At 58.1% G+C, this 15,234-nt stretch overlaps 9 protein-coding genes across 9 annotated transcripts in view; 5 read left to right on the top strand and 4 right to left on the bottom strand.

Moving 5' to 3' along the window:
• Positions 1-88: 88 nt before the first annotated feature.
• Positions 89-779, bottom strand: CHGG_07191 (uncharacterized protein; the record flags this gene model as incomplete). Its single annotated transcript, XM_001224846.1, has 2 exons — positions 89-505; positions 720-779. The coding sequence occupies 2 exons, from the start codon at positions 777-779 to the stop codon at positions 89-91; spliced, it is 477 nt and encodes a 158-aa protein (XP_001224847.1).
• Positions 780-1,219: 440 nt separating this feature from the next.
• On the bottom strand, positions 1,220-3,157 carry CHGG_07190 (uncharacterized protein; the record flags this gene model as incomplete). Its single annotated transcript, XM_001224845.1, has 4 exons — positions 1,220-2,318; positions 2,391-2,665; positions 2,727-2,902; positions 2,959-3,157. The coding sequence occupies 4 exons, from the start codon at positions 3,155-3,157 to the stop codon at positions 1,220-1,222; spliced, it is 1,749 nt and encodes a 582-aa protein (XP_001224846.1).
• Positions 3,158-4,396: 1,239 nt separating this feature from the next.
• CHGG_07189 (uncharacterized protein) lies at positions 4,397-5,739 on the bottom strand (the record flags this gene model as incomplete). The annotated part of the gene is made up of 2 exons (XM_001224844.1): positions 4,397-5,595; positions 5,736-5,739. 2 exons carry the CDS (start codon positions 5,737-5,739, stop codon positions 4,397-4,399), a joined length of 1,203 nt encoding a protein of 400 aa, XP_001224845.1.
• Positions 5,740-6,097: 358 nt separating this feature from the next.
• On the top strand, positions 6,098-8,248 carry CHGG_07188 (uncharacterized protein; the record flags this gene model as incomplete). The annotated part of the gene is made up of 10 exons (XM_001224843.1): positions 6,098-6,190; positions 6,263-6,554; positions 6,657-6,682; positions 6,740-6,768; positions 6,817-6,931; positions 6,987-7,122; positions 7,302-7,325; positions 7,478-7,593; positions 7,650-7,677; positions 7,731-8,248. The coding sequence occupies 10 exons, from the start codon at positions 6,098-6,100 to the stop codon at positions 8,246-8,248; spliced, it is 1,377 nt and encodes a 458-aa protein (XP_001224844.1).
• Positions 8,249-8,737: 489 nt separating this feature from the next.
• CHGG_07187 (uncharacterized protein) lies at positions 8,738-9,199 on the top strand (the record flags this gene model as incomplete). The annotated part of the gene is made up of 1 exon (XM_001224842.1): positions 8,738-9,199. The coding sequence occupies one exon, from the start codon at positions 8,738-8,740 to the stop codon at positions 9,197-9,199; it is 462 nt and encodes a 153-aa protein (XP_001224843.1).
• Positions 9,200-10,067: 868 nt separating this feature from the next.
• Positions 10,068-12,127, top strand: CHGG_07186 (uncharacterized protein; the record flags this gene model as incomplete). Its single annotated transcript, XM_001224841.1, has 4 exons — positions 10,068-10,232; positions 10,286-10,304; positions 10,370-10,719; positions 10,778-12,127. The coding sequence occupies 4 exons, from the start codon at positions 10,068-10,070 to the stop codon at positions 12,125-12,127; spliced, it is 1,884 nt and encodes a 627-aa protein (XP_001224842.1).
• Positions 12,128-12,274: 147 nt separating this feature from the next.
• CHGG_07185 (uncharacterized protein) lies at positions 12,275-13,555 on the bottom strand (the record flags this gene model as incomplete). The annotated part of the gene is made up of 4 exons (XM_001224839.1): positions 12,275-12,466; positions 12,548-12,818; positions 13,386-13,417; positions 13,550-13,555. 4 exons carry the CDS (start codon positions 13,553-13,555, stop codon positions 12,275-12,277), a joined length of 501 nt encoding a protein of 166 aa, XP_001224840.1.
• CHGG_07184 (uncharacterized protein) lies at positions 13,411-14,529 on the top strand (the record flags this gene model as incomplete). Its single annotated transcript, XM_001224840.1, has 3 exons — positions 13,411-13,419; positions 13,506-13,994; positions 14,059-14,529. 3 exons carry the CDS (start codon positions 13,411-13,413, stop codon positions 14,527-14,529), a joined length of 969 nt encoding a protein of 322 aa, XP_001224841.1.
• A 444-nt stretch (positions 14,530-14,973) lies between these two features.
• CHGG_07183 (uncharacterized protein) overlaps positions 14,974-15,234 on the top strand; it is a gene marked incomplete at both ends in the record, with an annotated part of 1,196 nt that continues 935 nt past the window's right edge. Inside the window, one exon of the mRNA XM_001224838.1 lies at positions 14,974-15,036. Coding sequence (XP_001224839.1) covers positions 14,974-15,036 — 63 coding nt within the window. The remainder of the gene's footprint in view (positions 15,037-15,234) is intronic.

The raw sequence follows: 15,234 nt of genomic DNA, 5'->3' as shown, positions 1-15,234 counted from the left end.
CTCCTCGCACGTCGACAGGGACACAGGCCGTCTACACACGACACGCATTCACCTCAAAAAGTCACGCCTCCCCCCCGGTGTCATGAAATTACTGCCCTCGTCCCTGACGGGGGGCACGACGGACAAGGCATCGTACATCCTTGAGACGAGCATCGTGGACATGCGCGAGGGATGGATGGCGACGGAAAGCCGGAACCTCAACTTTGTTGGCGTGCTCTCGGTAGTTGAGAGACAGCTCTATGCCGTGCCCAAGACGAAGCCGGCAGCAGACAACACAGATGTCGAGACCAGGGTGGTGTTCCGCTCCCGGCTGGGCGAGCGTATCCGGGACCGGCTGGGGCAGGCACAGGCACAGGCAGAAGCGGCCGTGAACGAAGGCGGCGGCGGGTTCTTTGCACGACTGGGCGCCCGGGGCGTCCAGCGCAGCATCGAGACGCTCGCATCGACCAAGACGCAGGATCAGCTTGGCAAGAGCCGCGAGGGCATGTGCATGATCCTCGAAAGGCTACGGCAGACGGGCATCATGGGTGTGCTCGAGCTGAGGAAGATGGCGAGCCAACGCGGGGCAGCAGAAGCTGCTCGTTGAACAAAGCCTGTCCGCTGTGCTACCTTCTCGATTTGGAAGGAAACGAACATTCCCGACTACAGCAACATTCCGACTTTGGGCTATTCATCGGCATGCCCATCTTGTTTCAGGACGGACCATCTCTTTGACGCACATCACGCGCTCTCTCGCCTCGCCACGCAACACGATGCGTTGAGTTGATTCGAATCGACATTTCTACTCCCCTTCACTTTCCAATCCGCGCTTCAACTATTGAGGCGGGCTTCAAAGGGAAGCCAGCTCCCTGGCGGTTCCCGTGTTGTACATTTTATATCTTCATCCCTGTTTTATAGCTCTCGGGCAACGGCGTATCGGATCACTGTTTTGATATCACGGGATTTTTTCACGACGGAGTTACGCTCATGACCACCAAGGCGGGGAGGGCGGGGAAAATACTGCAAGTTTTTGAAGGCGCGGGCCTTTGCCTGGTTCCACTCTCTGTGCATTTTGTATGATAGCATCATGGTGTCGGCCTTTTGAAGGCCTGGCGAGGACAAGGACAGGCCGACAGGAGACACAGGGACACGTGGGATCACTGTCATTACTGGCCATCAATGTAAAGCCGATTCCTCATCAGCTGTATGCATTTATGGTCCCGGCGATTCTGATAACCGTCTATCTCGTCCTCCTCCGCAGCCGGGGATCCGCCTTCCCCTTCCCCTTTCCATCACCCTTCCCCTTCCCCTTCCCCATCCCAGTACTCCACCCCTGCGGCGCGGTACCCTTCCCCAGCTCCCCCACGCTCTGCGGCGTCGCCGGGTCCGTCGTGAACGGCTTCGTGCAGTTCATGCAATCCACCCTTCCCAGCATGTACTCGACATGGCGATACGCCGCGGACGGCGCGTACTGCGGCACCATGTGCCCGGCCAGGTCCACCGCCACGTACGTCAACCCGCGCTCGGACACCAGACTCCCAAACACCCCGGCCGCCGCCAGGGTCGAGGCGTCGGTCATGGCATTCTGCGGCACGTAAAAGGGCTGGTCCGGGCGCTGGGAGAAGCCGCGGGCGCCGCCCCAGGTCATGTTCTGCAGGGCGAGCAGGGTGCCGTTGGCGAGCAGGATCATGTCGAGGGCGCTGTGGCCGACGATGACGTTCTGGGTCGCGTCGATGACGTGGGGCAGGGCGGAGACGGTGGAGGGCGGGGAGCGGTCGACGCCGCCGACGAAGACGTCGTCCGACGAGCACTCCTCCCACGTGCTGTTGGCCGGCGCGTGGATGGCGGCCTTCACGTCGGCCCGGTCGAAGTAGATGGATGCGCCCTCGGGTAGGTAGGGCATCGACCCCGGGAAGCCGAGCACGTCCCACAGGAGGGGGCAGGTGGTGGCGACTTGGTAGATATCGAAGCAGGGGTTGAGGAGCAGGATCGCGTCGAAAATATCCCAGTATATGTTCCAGCACTCGTCGCGGGTGGTGCCGTTGGGGTGCGTGCCTGGGAGTTGGGATGGCATGGGGCCCTTGGGGGGGTAGACGAGGTATTCGGCTACGAAGTCAGCGTAGCCGCATTCCTGTTCGCGCCGCTTGAGGTCGGCCCGGAAGGTGTCGTTGAAGGGGAAGAGTCCGCCCCAGTACTCGGTGAATTGCACCGCGGGGATGGGTTCTTGGATCTCGTCGGCTGCGAGGGACGGGTTGTAGATGGTCAGGCCGGACATGTCGTAGTATGTCTTGTCCTCGGCGTCGAGGAAGGCGCTGGCGATGTACGGGCAGTAGTAGCCGCTGTTTGTGGAGGTTAGTGGGGATTTGGGGAATAGTATTAGTTGATGCGGAGGAGGGGGGGAGGGGACCTACGCATAGGACTCTCCGGCAATGTACACCTTGTAGCCGTGCATGCCAAAGGTGTCGATAAAGTTCTTCCAAAAGCCCATGAACTGCTCGGCAAGCTCTTCCTCGTTTGTGATGGTGGCCTTGCCGGTGGTGAAGCCGGTGCCGACGGGCTGCTCGATGTAGACGATGTTGGTCAGAGTGTGCCAACTCCAGGGGTTCTTGACCGGCTTGTAAGTGCCGTATTGCCACAAGAAGGGCCCATTTTCCTGAAGCAAGCCTTCAAAAGACGAGCACCCAGGCTACAAAAAATCACTATTAGCCTGCGTATCGTGGATGTGTGATCTTTCCTGGGGAACTTACGCCACCGTTCAACCAGATAAGAATCTCCTTGTCGGCCGCCGGGTTGGTCGAGGGGAAAAACCAGAAGAACAGGTTGTTCTCGTCGTCTGGGTCACCGCTGATAGGGAGCAGGCCGGCATAAGACTCGCCGACGTCAAAGTCGACATCCGGGATCCCCTTTCCATCAACCGCGAATCCTACAACGGCATATTAGTAACACAATCTCAGTCCATTGGCGTCGTAGGGTGCTCACTGGTGGTATTATCATTCAAGAACTTGTGCCCGGTCTGTTCTCGCTCAATCACCCGGCGAGGATGGTCTGCGACAAGGTTCGGCTTCGCCCGTTTCGCAGCATGCTCAACATGACGTTTCCCAGCATGCGCGATACTTCGGCCAGCAGCTTCCGCCACCCCCGTGAGCAGCAGCGCCGGGAGGAGGCTTGTCCACAACATTTTTACTAGGGTTGAGTGAAAGCTGGGCTACAGTTCGACTCGCGCATTGCGGCGTGGTGGGAACTAGTTCCTACCTAGATATATATACCCATACTTCGGATGACAGCGACTAGATTACGTACGTACTGCTGCTGCCCGCACCCCGATCTTGGACCGAGGAATAACATTCCGCCTTCGGGATATCAGGTAGGAAGGTGACGAACCCCAAGCAAGCTTTCGGTCCCGTCACCCCCTGTACCGAGCTACCCCCGATACCACCCGGGATACCCACCGGGCACCGAAACCGCATATTGATTGATGGGTATTGCATTGTCAGAGATATCAGGATCAGACGGTCCCGAGTCATGCCCAATGGGAACAGAAAGGCAGGGCAAGCGAGTTGAGCTAATAGCATGCGCGATGCCACGGTAGCTGCTCTGCACCTACCCGTCCAGGAAGTCAATTGGAATGAGCCTCGCAGGGATAGATTCCGGAGATAGTCGACACGCGGTACATCCACCTTTGGATATCGGTTGACTGCGGGGTTCTTTTTTGCGAATTCATCCGGATGTGCGTGTGTAATGCGATGTATACTATTTCCCTGAGAATGTGGCGTCTGCAGCCCTTCGGAAGAAGAAGTAGGTGTGGCATGTTGACACAGCTGTGTAACTTGGGTGTTTGGGTCATCCTATACATTAAGGCCAAAGGAATGATGAAAGGAGGTGGCACGGTTCCATGCAGACGCCGATCGTGCAGCGGCAGGTGGGCAGCTAGACGGGGTTGGGGAGGTGCTCCCGTGCTGCCAAGGATAAGTCGAAGGACTGTCCCGATTAGGGAGGTGGAAGGGAAAAGATTGAAGTTTGATTGGTCCACGAACTTGGGGGCCGGAGTTTATGTTGAGGGGTCCGACTCGACAACCTTCCCTCCCGTTCTTCTTACTTTTTCCTGTTTGATGGGAATCTCGGGATCCCATAGGGCTGCGAATCTCGTGTGGATGTACGTAAGAGTTAACTTAGAGGAGGGTGACCAAGCAATGCTCTGTTCGAGGGACCGCGATCGACCTAGACAGTGGAGTGATTCAACAGGCCTTGTCCAAGTGGCTCCTCGAGGCTTCATAAGATCCAGTATTTGTGATTGAGAGGTGAAGTCTAAACATGGATTCGACTGTTATCTATCCGGGTATTGATCTATCCATCCATCTGTTTGTGATGTACCGTAGATACAAAGATTTTAATACATACGGGTCAAGTCGAGAGTAGATCATTTGCCCTTCTTCTTCTTCGACGGGGCGGCAGCTGCTTCCTCGTCAGCAATGAGCGCCTCGATGTCCTTGTTGACCAGCCAATTCTGAACGCTGTCCATGACCTTCTCTAGCGTCTCGCCGCCCCGGAGAACATCCGGCAGGTTGTGGGTGTTCAGCCCGCTCCGGTGGTCTGTACACCGGTCTTGTTGGTACTGGTATGTCCGGATCTTGTCCCCACGAGTGATTTGCGAGTTCGCCAGCACGCTGCTGCGCAGCTGGCGAGCCTGTTCCTCTCTCGCCTCGCGCCGCTGCTGGGCAAGCCTAGACCGCAACAGCCGCCACGCGTCCTCGCGGTTCCGCTGCTGCGACCGCGAGTCTTGCATGCTGACCGTCGTGCCGGTGGGAATGTGGGTTAGCCGGATGGCCGACTCGGTCTTGTTGACGTGCTGTCCGCCCGCGCCGCCCGCGCGCATCGTCTCGCTCCGCACCTCGTTCGGGTCGATGTAGAAGTCGCTCTCCGGCTTGTCCCAGTCGGCCTCGGAGTCGGAGGTGCCGTTCTCCGGAAAGGAGGGCAGCACCCATACCGCGACGGCGCTCGTGTGGGTGCGTCCGCTCTTCTCGGTAGCGGGTACTCGCTGCACTCGGTGCATACCCGCCTCACCGCGGAAGAGGCCGTATGCGCCCTCTTCCTGGACCTCGAGCACGGCTTCTTGCAGAGGGATTTCTCCCTCGGAACCCGTCGAACCGTCGCTGTCGGACGCCTCGTACTGCACAATCCGCGTTCTGTAGCCCTTGTTCGAGCAGTACGCCTTGTACATTTGAAAGAGAGAGTCGGCAAAGAAACGCCCCTCCAGGCCGCCGGGGCCGGGCCGTATTTCGAGCAGGCATGGCATGTCGGCGAACGGGTGCTTGGGTGTCAGGGCCACCGAGAGGTTGTGGCTCGACTCGGCGAGCTGAGCATTTGTGGCCTCGAGGTCGTCTCTCGCCAGCTCCCGCATCTCGGCATCGTTCGACTCTAGCAAGCCCTGGAGCTCAACGAGGGCAGCCTTGGCTTTTTCGAGCTCCTTGACCGCGCTGGCAACTCTCGAGAGTTCGCCTGCCCGTTTGGCCTTTTTTGCGTCAAAGTCATTTTCTAGGGCGGCGCTCAATTGGTCATGCTCGATGGCAAGTTTACGTGCGCGCTCGAGAAGGGCGGAGGGAAGTGTGGTGTGGGTTTCTGGTAGAAAAGTCGAGGTTAATCGAGGGAGAATTGAAACTGCGACTTTCAACTGTTAGAGTAGCAATACCTGTGCTAGCCCGCCGAACAAAATGGGAAACGCCGGCGCGTCTCAAGGACCGCACACAGCTACGGCACACCCATGGTGCTGCCGCCAACATAGTCGCAAGACACCGGGTGCTGTCTCGTGGTGAGCATCGGCATAGAACCGGCAACAGAGCGTGACTCGCTGCAACTTCAGCGAATGCAGGCCTGAGCCGAACCCCTGGGAATTTCCCTCGGCAGGCATTGATTCTGCCGCCAGCTTCCGCCTTCCTCAGACGCCAAGCCCCTGCAATAAGTGCCCCTCCCCCACCATCCTGACACTTTACGGATTACAGAGTCACATTCGACATTGACTCACCAATCTACAAGGTAGTGGACGGGCCATCTTGTACTCGAGCATATCTCCCACGCGCTGCAATTCGAAGTGTAGAATCAGGACAACAACTCCGATCACAGCATGGCCACAAACACCAACGCGGCGTCTCTCGACGAGTCGCCGATTCCCGAACCCGTTCACAAACAGCAAAAGCAGACGATTGATCCTTACAATGTCAGTCATAGAACGAACAAAGCATACCTAAGCTCGGTAAATGCACTCAGGGGCGAATCTAACAGCTTGTAGGTATCCGGGGAGGTTGGCGAGGACGGCGTGGTCAAGGCCATCGACTACAACAAGTTAGTCGACGAGTTCGGCACCAAGAAGATCGACGACGAGCTGCTCGCCCGCTTCGAGCGCGTAACCGGCAAGCGCCCGCACCACTTCCTCCGGAGAGGCATTGTTTTCTCCCACCGAGACTTCGAGCTCATTCTCGACCGCTATGAACGCGGCGAGCCCTTCTTCCTGTACACGGGCCGCGGGCCCTCGTCCGACAGTGTACATGTGGGGCATACGATCCCATTCGAGTTTACAAAGTGTATGCGCGGATCCCCAATCGCATGAGACTGTTTTAGGAGCGGCCTTTTGGTGGATATCGGAGGCTGTTTTCGTCAGACAGGGGCTAACACCGGCGCACCAGGGCTCCAGGATACCTTCGACGTGCCAGTACGTGGACAAGAATTGTAACGGACCGGGGTCGGTAATATGCTAACGTTTTGAAAGCTCATCATCATGTTGACGGACGACGAGAAGTAAGAATTGGCTATCGGCTGTACGGAGAGCCACACTAACCAAGCTAGGTATCTGTTCTCCGAAAAGCGAACGATCGAAGAAGTGCAAGGGTACTGCAATAGCAACTCCAAGGACATCATTGCTATTGGTTTTGACCCCGCGAAGACCTTCATCTTTTCTGATGTAAGCACATACAGGAGTCAGGTACAGGATAGCTCAGGGGCTGACTCCAGCTCAGTTCGACTATGTCGGCGGCGCCTTTTACAGGAATATCGTCCGCCTGTCAAAGCACATCACACTCAACCAGGCCCGCGCCATCTTCGGATTCAACGAGAGTAGCAATATTGGGAGAATTCACTTTGGCAGCATTCAAGGTGCGCGTTGTCACTTCCTGGGCTCGCCATACAGCGACTAATTGCAGCACAGGGGCCACAAGCTGGGCGTCGTCATTCCCACATATCTTTGGCGAAGATGAGACCAAGACGGTCGGGATACCGGCGCTCATGTAAGATGCCCTGGAAGTTCCATCATTTTTCATTACTAACGGTGATAGTCCTTGCGCCATCGACCAAGATCCGTAGGTGAACCCTATCCAGGCGTTGGAAGCAACCCGCAGTATCTGACTACTTGACTACCCACACACCCTTTTGGTTGTTGCCGTACTGACGAACCCTAGTTGTAAGCACCCAACACTGCCTAATGGCATTTGCATTTGATTAACTAGCGCAGATTTCCGCATGACACGGGATGTGTCGGCGAGGTTAAAGTACAAGGGGAAGCCCTACGCCAAGCCATCCCTCATTCACTCACTCTTCCTGCCGGCTCTCCAAGGGCCTGGCACGAAGGTATACTCCTACCTTTGGGTCTTGTATTGTGAAGGCTGAGCTAACATTGCCCGCAGATGTCCGCCTCTATTGATGAATCCGCAAGTAGGTTACTGTACTAGGCCGTGATTCACAAGGTCGCCCGCTGATAGCAGCAGTCTTCATGAAGGACACCCCCAACCAGATCAAGAACAAGATCAACAAATACGCTTTCTCGGGCGGCAAGGTGTCGGTTGAGGAACACAGAAGCCTTGGCGGCGACACTAGCGTCGACGTGGCGTTCCAATACCTCCGCTTCTTCCTCGAAGACGACGAAGAGCTGGAGAGGATCAAGGGGGAGTACGAGAAGGGGGAGATGCTGACGGGCGAACTCAAGGCCATTTGCATCAGGGAGCTCCAGACCTACGTAGCCGCTTTCCAGGAGAGGAGAGCCAAGGTGAGCGACGAGACAGTCAAGGAGTTCATGGAGACGCGGCCGTTAAAGTGGGGAGGCAACCCCCGCGCGACGATAGTCGTCCCAGTGGTCGAGAATGGGGAGGGTGGTGAGGCGGCAGAGGGCGATGGGAAGATGACCAAAAACCAGCTCAAGAAGCTCGAGAAGCTGAGGCAAGCCGAGGCCAAGAAGGCCCAGAAGGCAAAGGAGAAGGCGGAAGCAGCAGCAGCGAAAGCGGCATGAACTTTGGGCTTGGGAAGGGGTTTATAGGACCGCGTAGAATCCATCTTTGATGCCAAACAGGGCCATCTCAACCAGGTGAGCAAGCACATAGACTTGTGAGCTGCGGCCGCGGTTCGAGAGAGCTGTGACCACGGAAGGGCTATCTGCTATCTGTTTGACCCCACTCGAGAGCAAGGAATGGTCGTGTTGAGTGCGCCCAGATCTGTACTTGTGGGGCCAGTCAGTCGAAGGGCGTATGATCTTAGATGCCTATATGAGACAGTCTGGCGGCGTGCAATCAATGGCCTTGGTAACCGTCTCACGGTAGTACGAGCTTGTCCTACGCTTGCGCACTATATAACATAACCCCTCTCAACTCCCCGCTTCATTTTTCGGCACCGTCCCCCAGGTCGAGGTAACTCATCATCATCTCACTATCCCCTTCCCCAGAAGCAAACAAAACAAACACCAAAACAACAACCGGAAGGAGAGTGACACACAACAACAAAAATGGCCTACCACCTCCACATCACCAACAAGAACTACTCCTCCTGGTCCCTGCGCGCCTGGCTCCTCTTCCGCCAACTCGACATCCCCTTCACCGAACACCTACACCCCCTCATCTCAGGCACCTTCGCCCAGCCCCAATGGCGCGCCTTCTCCCCCGTCGCCCACGTCCCCTGCCTGCACATCCTTCCGGACACCACCACCACCAATAACCCCAGCGATACCATCACCCCAAACCCACCTCCCCTCGTCGTCTGGGACTCCCTCGCCATCACCGAGCACCTCGCCGAGTCCCACCCCACCAAACCCATCTACCCCTCGCTCCCCGCCGCCCGCGCGTGGGCGCGCTCCGCCGTCGCCGAGATGCACGCGGGCTTTGCCGCCATCCGCCAGCAGCTGGGGTTCAACATCGGGGTGCGGATCGCGCTGGGGGAGGGGGTGTTTCCTGGGGTGGAAGGGGAGTAGTCTGCGGGGGAGTTACAACGGGTAAGGAGATGTCCAAGGAGGAGCAGGAGAGGTTACAAAGGTCCGTTTTGGGCAGCAGGGAGTTTGGGGCAGTGGATGCTTTTTTTGCGCCGGAGGTGTTGGAGGTTGGAGACGTACGAGGGGGTGGGGGAGAGGTTTTTGGGGGAGGGGGGCAGGGGGGTATGTGAGGAGGATGGGGGAGCTGGAGGGGCGTGAGGGAGTGGGTGGAGGCGGCGTTGATGGAGACGGGGAGGGAGGTGGTGCATGAGAGGGAGTGTGTCGAGGGGGAGGGGAGGCGGTTGGTGGCTGATTTGAGGGCGACGTGAGGGTGGTGAGGGGGGTATGGACTGGACGGGGCTTGTTTGGGTGGGTTGAGATGGTGTTTATAATGAGTGATAGTTGATGGTATTCAATCTATGCCATTGGTTCCGAAGACTGATCTGTCCCTGTATTTCCCCTCAAGACTCGATAATAATACATGCGTATGATTTGCGAAGGGAGTTCAAAATGAATATCTTGGACTGTAATATGCGTGCTAAGGGGACTAACACATGTCGTGCTTCACAAGGCTTGCCCTGTACAGGCATGTGAGCTGCGGGTAATACGTCAAGAAGATCGACCCTGGCCGGCTCTCGGCTCCCCGCATCTCCACCTGCGAGGCAAAAGGAGGGGGAGGGGCCATCCGGGCCGCAAGCACATGCCGACCGGCCGGATATCGGGGGAGCTATCGTGTAGAACGACGATAACCGCCAAGTATATATATAGCCTCGTCCCGCCGTCGATCTAAGAAGCATCCGAGATAGCTTACCGGACTGATTACACGGACATTCACATTCCTTCACACTCCCCCACGCCCCCGAGTCTCAACATGCCCCTGACCACACCATCCGTGTACCCGCCAGCGTGCGGCGAGTTCTTGAAATGGCCTAGCCGGCGGAGTGTAGTGCACAGCACCAAGGGCATGGTGGCATGCACACAGCCCCTGGCAGCCAAATGCGGCATCGACATTCTAAATGCTGGTGGTAATGCTGCTGTGAGTTCCGGCCCCGTTGAGTCTCAAAAACACCAAAGCTGACCCATCTTAAGGACGCTGCTGTCGCAGTGGGTATGTACCTACCCAGTCAACCCCTGAACATGTTATACACCGTGCATGTACACTAACACTACCAGCCGCCGGTCTCAACATCACCGAGCCCACGTCGACCGGCATCGGCGGCGACATGTTCTGCCTGTACTACGACGCCAAAACCGGCAAGGTGTCGGCCCTGAACGGCTCGGGGAGGTCAGGCGGCAAATGCACACTCGAGACGATCCGCAAGGACTTGGGGCTGGCCGATGACGAGCTCGGCGAGATGCCCATGAACAGCGTTCACGCCGCCACCGTACCGGGCGCCGCGGCGGGATGGGTCGACACGGTCGAGCGGTTCGGGAGCGGCAAGCTGAGTATGGAACAGATCCTGGCGCCGGCGATTGAGCTGGCCGAAAAGGGGTTCCCTGTTTCCGAGGACACTGCCTTCTTTGTAAGTCAGGTCCCCGATCTGACATTCCTTCCCGCGTCCCCAAGGCTGATTTCTCTAGTGGAAAGTCAACGAGGCACCCCTCCGCAAGGCTTCCCCCAACTTTGCGGAGATGCTCAAGGCCGACCCGTCAGCCCCTGATGGGGTGCGCGCCCCCAAGGCCGGCGACATCATGAAGATGCCCAATCTCGCCCGGACGTTCCGCACGCTCGCGACAGAAGGCAAAAAGGGCTTCTACACGGGCCGCATCGCCGAGGAAATCATCAAGGTTGTCCGCGACCGCGGCGGCCACCTCGAGCTCGCCGACCTCGCGCACCACCTCGAACAGGGCAGCGAGCCAGTCGACCCCATCTCGCTCAAGTTCCGCGGCCAGGGCTGCGGCTCCTCCCCGCGGTCCTCCCCCGGCGGCGGCGGCGTCGAGCTCTGGGAACACCCGCCCAACGGGCAGGGCATCGTAGCGCTGATGGCGCTCGGCATTTTCCAAGAGCTCGAAGCATCAGGGCAAGATCCCCACCTTTCACCCCCGCGGACCACAACACCACGCCCTACCCTCCACGCTCATCATCGAATGCCTCCGCCTTCGCCTTCGCCGACGCGCACTGGTTCGTCACGGACCCCACCACCACGCCCGTCCCCTTCGGCCTCCCTCATCTCCCAACCCTACCTCGCCTCCCGCGCCAAACTCTTCAACCCCTCCGCCACCACCCCCGACCTCACCCACGGCAACCCCAACCCCAACACATTTCCCTCCCCGGCCCTCCGCTCCAGCGACACGGTCTACTTCGCGGCGGCCGACTCCGCCGGCAACGCCATCTCCTTCATCAACTCCAACTACGCGGGTTTCGGCTCGGCCCATGGTGCCGCGCCGGCTGCGGCTTCACGCTGCAGAACCGCGGCCGCGAACTTCAGCCTGACCCGCGGCCACCCCAACGTGCTCGCGCCGCGGAAGCGGCCTTACCATACCATCATCCCGGGGCTGGTGACCTGTCTCGGAGAGGGGGGGGACGGGGATGGGCCCCAAAAGGGGGAGTTGCATAGTGTGTTTGGCGTCATGGGTGGGTTCATGCAGCCGCAGGGCCACGTGCAGGTGCTTCTGGGGCAGATTGTGGGCGCGCTCAACCCGCAGCAGGCGCTGGATGCGCCGAGGGTGTGTATCGGGGCGGGGATGGCGGATGTTGGGGATGTGTATAGCGAGGTGGTGTATGTGGAGGAGGGCATGCCCGAGGCGACGGTGGAGGGGCTGCGGAAGTTGGGGCATCCGGTCAAGGTGCTCGGGGGGTGGGGTGGTATGGGCAGGCAGATGTTTGGGCGCGGGCAGATTGTGAGGTGGACGGTGGATGAGGTGGAGGGGACGGGGGTGTGGTCGGGGGGGAGTGATATGCGTGGGGATGGGGCCGCGTATCCGGCCTGATCTTCTTAGGCAGTGAATGAGATTAGTTAGCTGGTGGGGGGGGGGGGGGGGGGGGGGTTGGGAAGAAAGGGATGTGTTACAGTTCTAAACGTGCCGTGGTATCGTGGGTATGTAATGTACAGCTGCGCAAGCAGTGGTGTTGGTTTTTTATTTTACTCCGGCTTCTCCCCCCCCCTCGGCGGCACCCTCTTCCTTCACCAATACCCCCTTCTCCTCCAGCATCTTGGCCAGCTCCCCGTTTTGGTGCATGGACACGATAATGTCGCAGCCGCCGACGAACTCCTTGTCGATGTACAACTGCGGGATGGTCGGCCAGTCGGAGTACTCCTTGATGCCTGGCTTTTGTTAGCTTTTGTCTTGCCACCCATAACACCATAAAGAAAAAAAAACGCACCCTCCCTCAACTCAGCATCCTCCAACACATTGTATGCCGCAAACTTCTCCGGGTTGACGCCCTGCAGACCCAGCACCTGGATACTCGCGCGCGAGAAGCCGCACTGGGGCGTCTCGGGTGTGCCCTTCATGAACAGCACTACTGGGGCCGACCCGACGGCCTTGTCGATGGCCTGGCGGACACCATCCGAGAGGAGGCGGCGCTGGGCGGCGATGGAGAGGAGGAAGGATGAGGGGGCGGCGGGAGCGACGGAAGGGCGGACGATGGGGCAGATTGCCGAGAAGGCGCTTGGCCGGGCTGCCTGGGGATGGAGTTAGTGAATTATTTGTCAATACTGGGAGGTATTCTAGGGGCTTACTTTAGAAGAGTATCGTTCGGGAAAACATATTGGTGGTTGTGTGGTGTGACAATGGAAGGTGTTGATTCTCCGAGGCGAATCACAGCGACGCCGATGCCCCGCGACTTTTTCGGCGACGATATAACTAAGCCGGGACGCCGGCACAGGCCGGTAACGGCATGGGGGTTAGGGTTCAAGCCGTGATGTGTAACCCCAACCCGCCGTCAGTGAATGCATTTATCTCACCTCCTTCCCAGAATGGCGGCAATGCATCTTCCACTTATGAATACCAACCCGAATACACTTGATCATAATTACGCAACTATGAAATAACCCAATTATGGTTAGACTTGCTTTTGCCACCGGCGCTTGTTTGACCCGGGGAAATCGACATGATTTGGGCGTTTCTTGGCCAACGAAATATAAACAATTAGTTATTAACTAGTTAGTTATTATTTTTGTTATTTTGCATCATCTCCCCTTCACACTCACTTGGCCATAACTACCTTTGCCATCACTACACTCACTAAATTTGCCCTGTCCCTTTCAAAAATGGACCCTGTAAGTCATCCACCACCTTCATCCCCAACCAAATACTCACCCACCCATCTAGACTCACCTACCCCTTCTCCTTCCTCCGCCGCCAGCTGCGCTGGATCCCCGTGCCCACCACTTCCTACGCCGGGCGCACCGTCATCGTGACCGGTGCCAACGGCGGCTTGGGCCTCGAAGCAGCCCGCCATTTTGCCCGGCTGGGCGCCGCCCGCCTGATCCTCGCCTGCCGGCGCACCGAGCGCGGCGAGGCCGCCAAAGCCGACATCGAGCAGTCCCTCCTCGCCACTTCCACTCCTCCGGTCATTGAGGTATGGCCGCTCGACCTGTGCTCCTTCGACAGCGTGCGCGCCTTCTGCCGCCGCGCGGATGGCCGAGCTGGACAGGCTGGATGTGTTGCTGGCGAATGCGCGATGCTCACCCTCAACACCAGGATGGCCGAGAGGTATGAGATGCAGGTGACGACGAATGTGATCTCGACTTTTTTGTTGGTGTTGATGCTGCTGCCGGTGATGAAGAGGACGGCGGCGCGGTGCAATGTTGAGCCGGCCGTGACCGTGGTGGCGAGCGAGGCGCATCTTTTTGTGAGTTACTCCGGCGCAGCTCTTTCTTGGCCCGTCTCCCTTGCTCACTATCTTGTGTTCGTAGACGAGATTTGTCGAGCAAGACTTGCCAAATATATTCGAGTCATTCCGACCGGGAGGCGCCATGCACGACCGCTATGGGACAACTAAGCTACTCGACATTCTCATCGTGCAGGAGCTCGCGGCCCGGTTGGATGCTGCTAGTGCCGGGGCGAGCCCCGTCGTGGTGAACACGGCAAACCCCGGTCTGTGCATGTCAGAGCTCTTCAGAGATCTATTTTCCTTCGCCCAGTTCATGCTGGGCTTTGCGCTGTTGTTCTTCGGTCGCACCGCCGAGCAGGGCTCGAGGGCCTTTACTTCAGCCATCGCCGGGGGGAGAGAGAGTCACGGGAAATACATGGATGGCGGCAGGGTGGAGACCACCAGTCGGTTTGTCATGTCGGAGAAGGGCAAGATGGTGCAGAAGAAGGTCTGGGACGAGTTGATGGAGATACTGGAGGTTATCGAACCGGGTATCACCGCCAACGTCGCTTAGATACCTTGCTGGGGAGGTACGTGTGAGTGCCCTTGTTCCCACGATAGGTGTGTATAATTTAGTGTATGTATTTAATTATATCGCGCGTTCTCTTTCCTCCGTCTCCGCCGTCAGCACTTAATCTGATAACCTCCAGATCTCCTTTGTTGCCCTTCCAATCGACCACCCCGGTAGTCTCCCGTGAACCCGCCGAGACGACGGGGATCCTACCCCACACTCCCCATTTCTCCTCACTTCCCCACACGGACCGGGGCCGGGAGCCTCGGCTTACCGGGACATGTGGGCCAAGGGCTCCCGGCAGGCATCGCCGAATCTGTATTGTGTAAATACCATAAAGGTTCCGAGAATCAATCTAGATTGGAACGGATTGAACATCTCAACCTCCCATTGAATCAACCACCCAATCCCCTCAAAATCCTCACCACCACCCCAACCTCCATCACAATGCCCGGCCAACCCCCCCTAACCGGGATCAAAGTCCTCGAATTCGCCGGCCTCGCCCCCAGGGTATGTCCCCCCCATTCCACCCCTGCACTGCGATGCGCCTATAAAGATGACAACACCCCTTCCAATGTGTGATTCCTTCAGACCAGCGCTGTCAAGACCTATTTATAGGCCGCCCTAAGGCACGCACCCGCCACGCACCCCGGCGTACGCGGCCCCTAAATGCCAGATCGCAACCTCGAGATGTACCTCAACATGGCC

This window comes from Chaetomium globosum, genomic scaffold (genome assembly GCF_000143365.1).
Source record: "Chaetomium globosum CBS 148.51 scaffold_5 genomic scaffold, whole genome shotgun sequence".
Lineage (NCBI taxonomy): Eukaryota > Fungi > Ascomycota > Sordariomycetes > Sordariales > Chaetomiaceae > Chaetomium > Chaetomium globosum.
The sequence above is the reverse complement of the archived record's forward strand: the minus strand, read 5'-3'. Positions and strand labels throughout refer to the sequence as shown.